We start from the raw sequence: 13,223 nt of genomic DNA, 5'->3' as shown, positions 1-13,223 counted from the left end.
AGGAATGAACAATAATTCCATTAAGAAAATGCCGTTCCAAAACCACACCAATCATCGCACGAGAGGGAGTCACTTTCAGCGTGTATGTTACGTTGTACTCGCGTGGAAACTTTCTATGTTTGTATTACAATGCTCGAGGACAAGATGGCGATAGATTGGGAAAGAGAGAAGTTTTCTTTTTCTTAAGGACCGTTTGATGGCCAGCAAATATTCTATAAACGAGGATATAAGATTCAAATATTTAAATTGATTCCTTTTCATCAAACATGGGCTTAAAAAATCTAAACGTTGTTGAGCATGTTTCTGAAATAGTTTAGAAAAAGATGTCTGTTACTACAAATTCCACTATTGATTTTTCCAAGCTTGAGGGACGAATTTTCCCACAGTTTACATCACCTTTCATCGTCCTTGATGGAAAAATGGAATGGGTGGTCCCTGTTAAAGCAAGTCAAAGCTCCCCATCGGGAATTATGTTCGCGCCCTTCGCACGGCCTTCCTGCCTTCGACGCATTGTTCAAGTTTCTGCCCGATCCCCCAACTAGAGACGGTTTACTCTGTAATGGGGCTAACGTTGTTGAAGATTGGCATCTCCCGCTTCCTCCTCCTCCTCCTCCTCCTCCTCTCCATCCATGTCGACCATGCAATGAGCAGCAACGAATTTCTCCTTAGACGCTGCTCCGTCGCTGCCAATTACACGGACGGAGACGAATTTGAAGTCAACATGGACAGCGTCTTCTCCACCTTGAAGAACGAAGCCCCTTCCATCGGTTTTCTCAATACCACCAAGGGCCAAGGAACGGAAGAAGTTTACGGCCTGGTTCAGTGCCGGGGCGACGTCGGCAAGGAGGAGTGCGGCACCTGCATCACTAGGTCCACCATAGAAATCGTCCAATACTGCCCTAACACGAAGGATGCCATCATATGGTTTGAAAAGTGCCAGCTGCGCTACTCCAACACCAACTTCTTTGGACTCCTCAACCTCAATGATTCCAATAGTTGGTCTTGGGCAAACAGTTCAGTGGAATACCCGGAAGAATTTTACGATTCGTTGGGCAGTTTGCTGAAGAATCTCACGTCTGCAGCGACAACAGAGCCTTCGAGGCTCATGTTCGCAAGGGGCGAGACCGAGTACACAATTCGACAGACGCTCTACGGGCTGGTACAGTGCACCAGGGACACCAGCCTCGCAGATTGCAAGGAGTGCCTGGAGACGGCCATCTCCCAAATCAACTCGACTACTTGCGGCGATTCAAAAGGCTGTGAACTTCTCAAGGGAAGTTGCCGTGTGAGGTTTGATACGAATAGTTTTTATAGTACCACAGACACAACAAGCCCATCTCCTCCGCCCAGTTCGCCACCTCCAAATTCAAGCCCTCCACCGATTGGTACAGCCAACAGGTTATTCTCTCTCTCTCTCTCAATCTCTCTCGCTAAAGTATATTTTATACTTGCAGGGTCGCAGAAAAGCGAGAGCAGAAAGCGTGTCTTTATCATATTGGCCATCTCTATCTTGATTGTGGCTCTCATTGGTTGCACAATTTGTGGCTTTTACTGGTGGAAAAGAGATTGCTTTGGGAGAAAGGAGTTGAAGCCCGGCCAACTGCAGGGGAACGTAGCCTCGCAACAAACAGGTTGGTAGAAAAAGCAACAAAATTCAGATAGAGAGAAAGAGAGTTTGCATGAATCACAACTCCTGTCCGAGAACTTCACTCTCAGCTCTTAACCTCCAACACCAATAAAAGGGTAATGCCTACAAGAATCTAACTGAGCCGCACGTTCGACTAACTATGCTATACACTAGAGACAAGGTGAGACAAATTGGTCTCAACTCAAGCAGCTTAAGTTTATTAGCTCGGGCTCAGCTTAAAAACGTTCAAACTCAGACTCAGTTAGGCTTAAGCCGAGATCTGAATAGAGCTTAGTGAAGCCGTTTATGAAAAAAAATAAAACAGAAAAGGAAAATTTACTTTTAACCTAAACGCTAATGACCAGGTCTACTACGAACCTAATCCTTGCTATTGCAGCTATTTCTTTTTTGCATTAATATTACTAGACACCTTCTACATACTATAGATTTGCTTCATTACAAGTTAATTTAATCAAGCTTAAGCGAGCTGAGCTTGAGCTCCACCGCCAACCCCTCTCGTCTTTTTATTGTTTGTGGGGAGAGTGAGTTGCGTGCACCCTCGGTGCCATGCAAGATATGTACAACAAAAGATGAGTTGGGTTATTTATTGAATTATTAAAAAAGAATATCCTTTTTAGTCTTTTCTTACTTGTTTTCTTACTAGTCTCCCCCCCAAAGCAACCCCTTTCATTTGTTTGAAGGGTCGCTTTTCTCCATTTTTGAAGGAGGAGGGTTATTGAAAGAGAGAAGGGGTTGCTGATGTACGATCAAATGTAGACTATTCATTCATGTGGCTGGACAATTAGGAGAGAAAACTAATGGTGGAGCTAGAATTTTTTGTATATAAAGTACTGTTATAGAAATTTTTATTTTTGAACTATATAAAAATATGTAAAAATATGTAAACTATATAAAAAATATGTAAACATATATAAACTATATAAAAAATATGTAAACATATATAAACTATATAAAAAATATGTAAAAATAAATAAAAGTTTTGTTGCTGTCCACACCAGTCTATATGTAGTTTCCCTACTAGAGAAATCCAAGATGAATACCAAAGATAGTGCCAAAAGAAGTCACCACTCAAACGGACTGCTGACATAAAGAGACTAATTAACACTAATTCTGAAATCCATTATCTGTGTAATTCATCAATATCAGGCAATTGAAGTATTCTCCTCAAGGCTCACTTGTTTTTTTCTCAAAAAAGGAAGAAGATTTATACCAGGGGCGGAGCTAAGGTAGCGCTCACATGGATTTTGGCCTCACCTCAAAAAAAATTACATGAATTTTAAAAAATTTTTGAAAAATAATATTTTGACCCTAATCAAAATTTAAAAACTTTAATTCGACCTCTTCATAAAAAAAAATTCTGACCCCGCTCATAATCTATAAGTTCATGTGCATCACAAACTAAGAAAAGAAAAAAACAAAAAAAACATGTCATGCTTAAAGAGCAGCACGTAACCATCTCATGGTATGAGTGAAAAGCTTCCAAGCCAACGGGAATTAGGGCGAGCTCGTTGAGCACATGAACGCTTTCGTAACCACCTAGTGCACGTATCACATACTTGGCAATGTGACTTCGTGGCAATTTGGCTATTTCTGAAAACCGATTGATATTTTGGAGATTTTACTTTTATACTTTTCATTCTTCTTATAAAGAAAAGGGTCGTTCGTTTCACATAAGATAATTAATTTGGTCGTTTCACACACCCCTTTACAAAATTGTGCAGGATGTAGGATAATAAAATTAATATTCTTTCATATATATATATATACGTATCGCTAGTTTTTCAGCCTTTTTTATTTGTTTTCAAAGATGAATTAGAACTTATGAAAATGAAAGTTAACAAATAACAAAGTTCAATTGTTATATATATATATATATATATATATATATATATATATATATATCACAAACCACTTGAATAAAAAAACAAAAATCATACCTATTAAAATTGATTATTAAATTTTTTTTTGCAATTTAACACTATAAATATGATGTTAAGAGTGATATGGTGAGAAGCATTATTAAGTTAGTTTTTTTTACTGAAATAATTTTTTAATAATAAAAGAGACAAACGGTCTTATAGGTAGTAGAAAGATCAATTTTTAAAAATAACTTAAAATCAAATATAATTTATATGAAATTAATATTTATAAACACATAAGAAGGTTAACAGTTTCTTTAAACCACTAACACAAATTTAAAAGGTTTGGTTTTTATAGTAAATAGTCTACTATCTATATATATATATATATATATATATAAAAGTGAACCATGACTCCTTATTTATTTATCAAATTTTTCCCTCGCGTTCTCTTCCCGACCCTCCCTCACTCTTGCCCTTCCTCAACTCCCACCGTCCTCCTCACCTGTGGCTGGCAGCACCTTTCCCGAATGCCGGCAGCCACCTCTTCCCTTCGCCAATTCCTTTTAACAATAGATGGGTGGAAAACTAGAGGGAGAAAATAAGAAGAGTTGCGGAAGGGAAAGAGGCAGTCGGGGGCATTGGGGAATGACGCTGGCGGCTTGGAGAGGGGAGGGAGAATTGAGAAAGGGAAGAGAAAGTGGAGGGTGAGAGGAACTATAGGGGAGAGAGAAACGAGAAAAAAAGTTTATTTATAGAAGCCTTTCAAACCCATCCATTATGGATTATTATTTATTATTATCCCAACCAGTAGCGGCAGCCTGCATCAATTTTTCAAGAGTGAGAGAGGTATTCCTTGGAAATAGCGGTTTGCAAAGAAAGTGGGGGTTTAGGGTTTGTGCGATGGAGACTGATCTTGCAGAAGGGTTTCTGATTCTTGGCGATTCTTCGACTAAGAACAATGGATATGTAATGGAGAAGCGCAGCTTGAGGTTCAAATCTAAGGCCATTGAGCCAAGGAAGCTATGGGCAGGGTGGTGGATGGTTGGAACATCCCTCCGCTAGGAGGGATGGAGATTGAAGGTCTCCCCAAGATCATCATTCAAGAAGAAGAGCATTCGAAGATGGCGGCTCCATTCCAGGGGTATGCGGTAGCCACTTTCATCGGTGCTTCACCGAAGGTAGGTATCGATTATGTTTTTGCTTCCCAAGAACTACTATGGAAGGGCCTTGTTTCGCCTAGATCCGCAGTGTTTGTCAAAGGGGATTTCCTGACTAGGGTGTCAAATGAAGGCGAACTTAATGTCATCTTAAGGAAAAGGGCTTGGTTGGTTGCTGGTAAACAAATGATGGCGCATGCCTCTTTGCATAATCCTTGAGGGTCAAAACCCCTTTATGGTTTCAATTATCTGGTTTGCACCCCATTTCGGAGAGTTCTCCGAGCAATCACAAATATTGATTAGTGAGATTTGATTGAAGTTGGTGAGCATACAAGATTATTCAGCTGCAATAGTTTTACCCAAACTAGTGTCGATATTTCGATGAAGGCTAAACTCAAATTGGAGGTTGATTTGGTGAACGGTGAGACTAATTTCTCGCAATCTTTGAGTGGTTGAGGGGTAAGGCATGCAACTTTTGGGTTAGGATGGAGTGGAGGGCATCAGACTATTTCTGTTGTCTTAAAATTGTCTGTAGATCTTTCCTTGGCATAGATGCTTCTAGTGGATTTTATCCCTTCCAAGTTGCATGTTCCTGTGAGCTTTCCATAAAGGATGGTCAAGGAAGCTTCGAGATGGGCCACCTACATAAAACTCCTCCCTCAATTTTCTATTTCAACACTTTAGGACTCATTGCATAGTGCTGGACCAATTAATACGCTTATGCTCCACCAACATCATTTGAAAAAGGAATGGGCAGGCTGACGCTTTCTCAGTAACAACTGGTGCTTGGCCGCTCGCCGAGCGAGCGGCCAGGCCCCTATATTCCTCGAGAGCATCATTTAACTACAGTTTCATACTGGAAGCTTTCCTCAACCATCGAGTCCTGCATCATCGGCAGAGAGTCATGAAACTCACTCAGACTTTGCTATCATCACGTAATATATTCCCCCCTGATGCTCCTCTATGTCCACGTTCTGACCATAGATCTTCCTTTTCCCAAGCTCCTAGCACCTCTGGATGATAGGGTCCATTAAGTAGGACTGCTTGTTGTTTCCTTTATTGGTCTGCTTGTCTGGGAACAACAAGCCTGGAGGAACCTCGCGTAGCAAGGGGTCATCCTTATAGGTTTTTTCCCCTCTCTCTTACCTGGGTTGAGTGGAGTTTGCAAATTCCACTTCCTAGAAAACCACATCACTAACTGTGGCTTTGGTGATTTCCTGACTCTTACACTTTCTTCTTTGGACACGCTTATCCCCAATCTTGGAACCAGAAGATTTGCCTATCTTAAGCTACTTGCATTTTGAGTAGCATGCCTATTATTTGTAGCTGCGGCTTCATGGCCTGTGTCTTTAGCTACTTCATCGACTTCCCACGAGAAACCATCTCAGCTAGGATACCGTCCCTCCTGCGGGAGAGGAGTCTGGTTGATCTGAAACCCCAAGTCATGGGACCCCTCCCAGTGTGATATTGGCTTATCATCCTCCATGTTTTCTTCAACCTTCAACATCAACTGTCAGCCGCCGCCCAACCTGAGAAGCTCTAAGTTATAAGAAAGAGAGAGTCTGTTGACAAGATTGCCCAAGTCGCTTTAATGTGGTCCGTTGTGCCTGAATGAATATAGCAGTTTGAGTCTCCAATGGTTGTGTGGATGTGTTATGGGCAACATGGTAGCCTTGTGGAGTATCATACTACTTTTAGTTTTAAGCAGCAAAAGATGGAAACTGGGAGAGTGATTTGCCCAATGCTTGTAAGGCAAATAAAAAACCAAAAAACAGTATTTTTTTAAAATGTGGTTCATCGCATTGGTGTACTATGCTCAATGCTTGCTCAATTTTTCAAGAGGAAGAAGGTCTTCGTTTCATTGGAATCTGGTCTTTACGATGTGGTTACTGTTTACAAGAAAATAAAGTCGATCCTTATCATCCTTCCTCTTTTCATTTGCACAATTATCATTGATTTGGGAAGGTTGGATTAAATTAGTTAACATATCTTCAGTGGCCATGTTGAAAGCACATGTGGTCCTCTTCTTCCGACACCATCTTTTTGATTGATGTAACCTTTCATTGGTTCATAGTTCATACTACTATTGAAAAGAAAATGAAATGGAAATAAAATCAAATGTTATACCTAAGTAAAAGGTAACTTCCTCAAGATCCTCATGTGAGGATGAATGCGACAGTAACGATTCTCATCTCATATAAAGGAGAAATGTATACTTCCACAACATTATTTGTGAAGGGGGGAGAGTACACACTTCTTCTCATAATACTTTACCACAGAAAGGGACTAAGTCTTGCTGTTTCAGTATGTTTTTACTTAGTCATCTACCCCTATTTATAGGGTTATGTAATGACCACCATGCTTAGAAAAAAGGGGTGTGTTTTCCAAAACCACTTGCTCTACCTAGTCAAAACTTTGAATTCCAGAAAAATTCAAATTTATATATGACCCAAAAAAAACTGAATCCTTTTTCCCATCCTAGTCAGATCCAAACTCTATTTCTGTCAAGTATCTTCCATAGAAATGCAATATATATACAAACGACTGACATGAGAACCAGGCCTTTACCAATTTACCTTGTTTACTTGAGTTTATTTCAGCTTTTGCGCGAGCAGATCCGATGGATGGACCAACATTTGACCTGGCTACTATCAGATCTGCCACCAACGATTTTGCACCGGAAAATAAGCTCGGGGAAGGAGGATTTGGTGCAGTTTACAGGGTATTCACTATTCAGTATTTTATTTTACATCTGTTTAAAAAATACCACTTATACAAAAAAAAATATTGAGAGCGTGAGAGAGACAGCTGCCACCGAAACTGAATTATTGGATTTGTTTTCTTCATTGACATGCACTTTGTCAGGGAGAACTACGGGATGGTCAAGAAATAGCTGTGAAGAGACTATCACGCAATACAGAGAACGGTCCCAAGCAATTTGACACTGAGGTGCAGACACTTGCTAAACTTCAACACAGAAATCTTGTCCGACTTTTGGGAGGCTTTCTGGAAGGTGGTGAAAAGATACTCATCTATGAGTTTGTGCGCAATTCTAGTCTGGACAATTTTCTCTTCGGTAAGCATGTTTCATTTGTCCCCCTTGTTGCTTACTTGGGCGTTTTGATTGTTTAATGATGGGATCAGAGATGTTGTGAGAAGGGGGCAGGCGATATCTTTCAATAGGGATTTCACGTCCAAAGCCCATATATTTTCCTTAGTTTATTAGGCAAGTTATAGCAGTGCAGGTTTAAGTGTAAACTGCTTTTTTACAGTCACTTGCTCGACGTTTGCTTGAATCTAGTGATCTGTCCGGTGGTGAGTTTCAGAAACTGGAGAGGTTGGATCGTAAGATTCTAAGAAGTCGTAGGAATATAGGAGCAAGGAATTCTCTTGTTTTCTTATGAAGAGATTTCATTTCTTTAGCCAATTGTAATCTGCCTGTAGATGTCCTATCTCTCCTTATGAAACCAGTAAGCTTCTATCTGGGAAGCATTGCTTGTGTTGTGGACCTCTTTGTTGAATTGAGACTCTTTCTTTCTCTTTGTGAAATTGTCTTTGTATTTTAGCTTTTACAAATTATTGATCACATTACTAAAAAGGAAGAGCACAACTTATTTATTTATTTTTCTTTTGCTTTTAAAGGAGAGCCAAGAAAGCGTATGCAATTGGACTGGGCAGTACGTTCGAAGCTCATAAATGGCATAGCAAGAGGGCTTTTATATCTTCATGAAGATTCTCGGCTAAGAATTGTTCACAGGGATCTGAAAGCAAGCAATATTTTATTAGATGAAGACATGAACCCTAAGATCTCAGACTTTGGCACTGCAAAGATATTTGACACATACCAAACACAAGCTGAAACATTTGAGATTATTGGGACTCGGTAAGTTGGTTGCTGCTTGTCGCACTTCATAAACTTGCCTTTGCAAAAATGAAAATCATGTACCAATATTAAGTGTCAGTGCATCTGATTAGTGCAAATTTATTGGCAGCTTCTTACTGAAACTATTAGTTCAGTGATGCCTACAGTTGAGTGGAATTCATCAAACAGATGAGGCCAGTGTTGCTATTAATTTGTCCTGTAACTTAGGTTAGCTGGCTAATCTTGATCATGGAAGTCTGAATGTTGCCCGCTTTGTTCAGTCAGTTCCAACAAAAACCTGACTACCTAAGTTACCATGTGGTCGCCTGGCCATATTAGATCTGACTTGCCTATCTTGCCTATTAGTTTGATTCCCGTACACACCTAAAAGCGCTGTAAACTAGAATACAAGAGAATAGCAAATTCAAGTTTACAATGATTTGTCTTTTGTTTGGAATTTACTAGGACCTTATTCCCATTTCATTTTGACATTAAACTTTCACTATCCCTTGAGGAACATGCGTTTTCGTAGACAGTACTCTATCCAGTTCCAGGGTAGTCCACAATACCAACCATAATATCCTAGCCTAGAAGTTGACTCGAGTATTTGGTCTTTAGATCCTAACTTACTGCTCACATGCTTCAATTTAATACCTAATGGTCTGTAAATTAAAACTAGGATAGATAAATATCGTCAATATTTTCCAAAATTTTAAACACAAAATATTTCTCAACTGATTCCCATAATTTGGGTTGTTGCATATCCCATCTCCCCTTTTTCCACTTAAGATGCACCTAATGCATTTACTGAAAAAAAGGAACTTTCACATGCAATTAACAATTAAGAAATAAGTTTTGGTTTTAACAGTTTTTTGCTTTTTCAAATTTTTTTCCAGTGGATATATTGCACCGGAATATTTTTTTGAAGGAAAGGTATCAGTGAAGCTAGATGTTTTCAGCTTTGGTGTGTTGCTGCTGGAGATCATAAGTGGGAAAAGAAATTGCTCCTTTAATCATCAGGAAACAGATGAGAATCTACTATATTATGTAAGTGATTAACATTGTTCTTGTGCGTCTGCAATGTAGTAGTTAAACTTCGTCCTACTGGCTTGTTGTTTAAACAGCAATACCTTGTCACTTGATGTTTAAGCCATTTCCAAGCTAAGAGCATGTTCAATACGATACCAAGAATGTAGTTGTAATTAATGCATTGCTTGTCTTTCCTTTTTTTTTTTTTCCTTTTTTTGAGTTTCCAGGCCTAATAAAAACACTCAGCCATTTAAACAATAAAATAAATGTCATTTTTCAGGCATGGAGACTTTGGATGGAGAACAAGGCTCTGCAAGTTGTGGATCAAACATTGGATGGAACATGTGACAAAAATGAGATCTTGAGATGCATCCATATTGGCTTGCTATGTGTCCAAGAAGATGCATCAAGCAGGCCAAAAATTTCCAAGGTTGTTGCGATGCTCGAAAACATCTCCTTGATTCTTCCATCCATTTTGCCTCCTGCTCCTTCCATCTGTAAAATCAGGAACATTTCTTTGGGTCCACAAACTAGCTCAACCATATCGGGGACTGGTTCAGAGTTGGGTTCATCTACTTAGCGAAACTTTGAACTCATGAGAGGAGGAAGCAGTAGAGACGGTAATTTGTTCGCTGCCCTTCAGGGTATCGCTTGTTCTTCTGGTATATGAGCTGTGAACTTGTTGATTAGTTTGTTGCAGTCCTGTTCGTTGTTGGTAATAGTTCCTAGTGGGATGTGGAGATGCCTCTATATACACATAAGTTGTCATATGATGTACAACGCAATGTTTAAGTTCGTATTCCTCTGATGATGTGTACTTTCTTATTTTCAAGGACAAACCAGTTTCTCATTTGTATCATCTCAATGTAATCTTCTATAGTTGTTAAGACCTTAGATAAATGATCTCAATAAATTGCAGAGTGCATATTTATTTATGTAGGACTCTGTTTATGAACTTTGATGACCATCTTTATGTGGAGAACAGAAAAAATTGGGTCACTTGTGGCTAGGGCTGTACAGAGTTGAGTTGGCCGAGCTCCACTCAACCCATATATTGCACACCCATATATTGCACGGCTTGAGCTCAAGTTAAGCTGTATAAGGTCAGCGACTCGATAGCTTGAGTGCTTGCTCAAGCTCGATCTCAACTTGTTTAAGCTCATTTACCAGCTCTTTGTTTGACTTGATCGCTTTCCATGGTTTTAAGTTTTAAAATTAAGAAATAAAAAAAATACGAGTTTACTCTAGTTTAATTGAGTTGAGTTCATGTAACTCAAACTCGATTAGTGTAGAATGGAGCTGAGTTTAACCGAACAAGTTCAAGCCATTGGCTCAACTCATTGAATAGCCTACTCATGGCGGAGTTAACATACTGCAATTTGGAATGACCATTCTGAGGATCAATTAGTGCCACCAATCTTAACTGTTTTTCTAAACAGATGACTGCCAAATGCCACTTGTTGGATGATTACATTAACTTAGAAAATATTTTCAACAGAAATAATAATGAATATTAGAAGAGATGACGTCTTATAAGGGAGACCATGTGCCTTTGTCTGTCGGACTTCTTTTTGTGAACAATTGAATTTTTCTATGAGCAATTGAATTTTGAGAGCTTGTTTGAAAGTGAAAACAAGAAAATAATACCGAGAAGATGTATAAAAGGGAATGTTTGTCCAACTAGGTATGTAGAAAGGAGAATGGCAGTGGCGGCTCTGACAAACAAGAGAGAGGGAGAGAGAGGGAGAGGAGATGGTGGAAGGAGCAGGGAAGGAAGAAAGGGAGAGTGCTATGTTGCTTCCTATGCTTCAATCTCGCAGGGATGTTATCAATTGGATCTTTTGTCCGCTCGAATGCATTAATCTCCTCCATTGCTCCCTCGTTTGCAAGTACCATAATAATTTGTAGAAGGCTTTTTATAGGTTAGTGTTAGTTTTTGGTATATAGTCTTGATATTCACCGCAGTTCAGTCTTGCAAAAAATAAGAAAGAAGAAGACAAGAGGAGAGAAGGAAGATGACTGCCATAACTGCACACTAGCCGAACCCTTTGTAACCAAATCAGCAACTTGATTATCGGTTCGAACGTAACATGGCTCAATCTCCTTGTCCTCAAACTTTTGACGAATGAGGTGTTGATCAATCTCAATGTGTTTCACTAAAAGTTATGTTGATGACACTTTGATTGTCACACAATAAAGAGGATCGAATGATAGGCTTTCTTAATTCGCCAAGTAAATTTCTCATCCATGTATCTTCGGCGGTCCCTGCTGCCATAGACTTATATTCAGCTTTCGTACTAGATCGAGCTATGGCCTTTTGTTTCTGACTACTCCAAGTAACAACTTTTTTTCAATAAAAACACAATTGCCTGAAACTGATTTCTTCTTATTTTACCTACCCAGTTTGCATCTATGTGAGTAATTAGCTCATGCCTTTTACATGAAGAATAACTCTTGTAATAGACAAGGCCATCTCCAATTGTGCATTTCAGATACATTAAGATTCATTTAACAACATCCATATGACTGTTTCTAGGAGCATGCATAAATTATGACGCTTGATTCACATAACATACAACATCTCGCCGAGTGGAGTTAAGATATTGTAACATGCCAACAATGTTGTAATGCCTTGTAGGATGATGCCGTAGATTCCCTTCCTCTGAGTTCAACTTTTGATATAATTCACTAGGAGTACTAACAGGCCTGAAATCTGTCATGCCTGTCTTGCTCGAAAGATTCAGAGTGTATTTTTGTTGTGTCAATGTCAAGATATCTTGTTGTCTAACAACTTCTACACCAAAAAAATATCTTAACTTTCATAAATCTTTCATTTTAAAATACTTCATCAAAAAAAAATTTTATGTCACAAATATGACTGTCACAATTTCCAGTAATAACAATATCATCAACATATATGAGAAGCCAAGTAGAGATGTTCTTGCTTTGATAAATAAAGAGAGAACGATCAAGAGTACTTCTATGGAAACCACATTGTTGAATTTGTTGGAAAAACTATCAAATCACAACCGAGAAGCTTGCTTTAAACCATAAAGGGACTTGAGAAGTCTACATACCCAATTTGCATGATCTTTCTCTACATACATTGGTAGTTGTTTCATGTATACCTCTTCTTTTAAGTCTTCATGCAAGAATGCATTTTTAACATCTAGTTGGCTAAGCTTCCATGATCAACTGCCAATGAGATGATAATATGAATTGTGTCTATTTTCACCACTAGACTAAAGGTCTCATCATAGTCTTGTCCAAACTGTTGTGTAAGTATATATACATTATAATCATCATTGGATTGAACTGTTTTTTACTGTGCATTTACAAGAGGACAAGAGGATGTGCATGACCGACTTTTTCTCCACAAGAATTTTGAATTCAACCACAGGTTGTAGATTTCATTTTGCAACAAGATTGAATCATTTGGGTCACATTTATCATCAACCACAATTTGTATTCTCTCGTTGTTAGGATCATAACATCTATATCCCTTATAATCATCGGCATATCCGACAAACTTGCACTTCAAAGCTTTATCTACAAACACCATCAAACACATGAAAGTCATTATATGCAGGATGTTGACCATAGACAACATAATAAGGAGACTTATTTTCCAAAATACTCATGGGAAGTTGATTAATGATGTGGAC

General features: G+C 38.8%; 1 protein-coding gene across 2 annotated transcripts; it reads left to right on the top strand.

Moving 5' to 3' along the window:
* Nucleotides 1–313: 313 nt before the first annotated feature.
* Nucleotides 314–10,493, top strand: LOC116267617 (cysteine-rich receptor-like protein kinase 10). 2 transcript variants are annotated; one of them, XM_031649463.2, is made up of 7 exons: nucleotides 314–1,385; nucleotides 1,455–1,631; nucleotides 7,268–7,389; nucleotides 7,533–7,743; nucleotides 8,310–8,550; nucleotides 9,426–9,576; nucleotides 9,839–10,493. In XM_031649463.2, the coding sequence occupies exons 1-7, from the start codon at nucleotides 560–562 to the stop codon at nucleotides 10,136–10,138; spliced, it is 2,028 nt and encodes a 675-aa protein (XP_031505323.1). In that variant the 5' UTR covers nucleotides 314–559; the 3' UTR covers nucleotides 10,139–10,493. The 2 variants fall into 2 exon arrangements, with proteins under 2 accessions (XP_031505323.1, XP_049931171.1); XM_050075214.1 differs by having other exon boundaries at nucleotides 315–1,398; nucleotides 1,564–1,631.
* The last annotated feature ends 2,730 nt before the right edge of the window (nucleotides 10,494–13,223 follow it).

This window comes from Nymphaea colorata, chromosome 14, assembly GCF_008831285.2.
Source record: "Nymphaea colorata isolate Beijing-Zhang1983 chromosome 14, ASM883128v2, whole genome shotgun sequence".
Taxonomy (NCBI): domain Eukaryota; kingdom Viridiplantae; phylum Streptophyta; class Magnoliopsida; order Nymphaeales; family Nymphaeaceae; genus Nymphaea; species Nymphaea colorata.
The sequence above is the reverse complement of the archived record's forward strand: the minus strand, read 5'-3'. Positions and strand labels throughout refer to the sequence as shown.

Excerpts from the sequence above, each read along its gene's own strand:
- LOC116267617 (XM_031649463.2), top strand. The coding sequence starts at position 560 with ATGGGGCTAACGTTGTTGAAGATTGGCATCTCCCGCTTCCTCCTCCTC. Across the intron at positions 1,386-1,454 it reads TTCAAGCCCTCCACCGATTG|GGTCGCAGAAAAGCGAGAGC; the intron begins GTACAGCCAACA and ends TTATACTTGCAG. Across the intron at positions 1,632-7,267 it reads CGTAGCCTCGCAACAAACAG|CTTTTGCGCGAGCAGATCCG; the intron begins GTTGGTAGAAAA and ends AGTTTATTTCAG.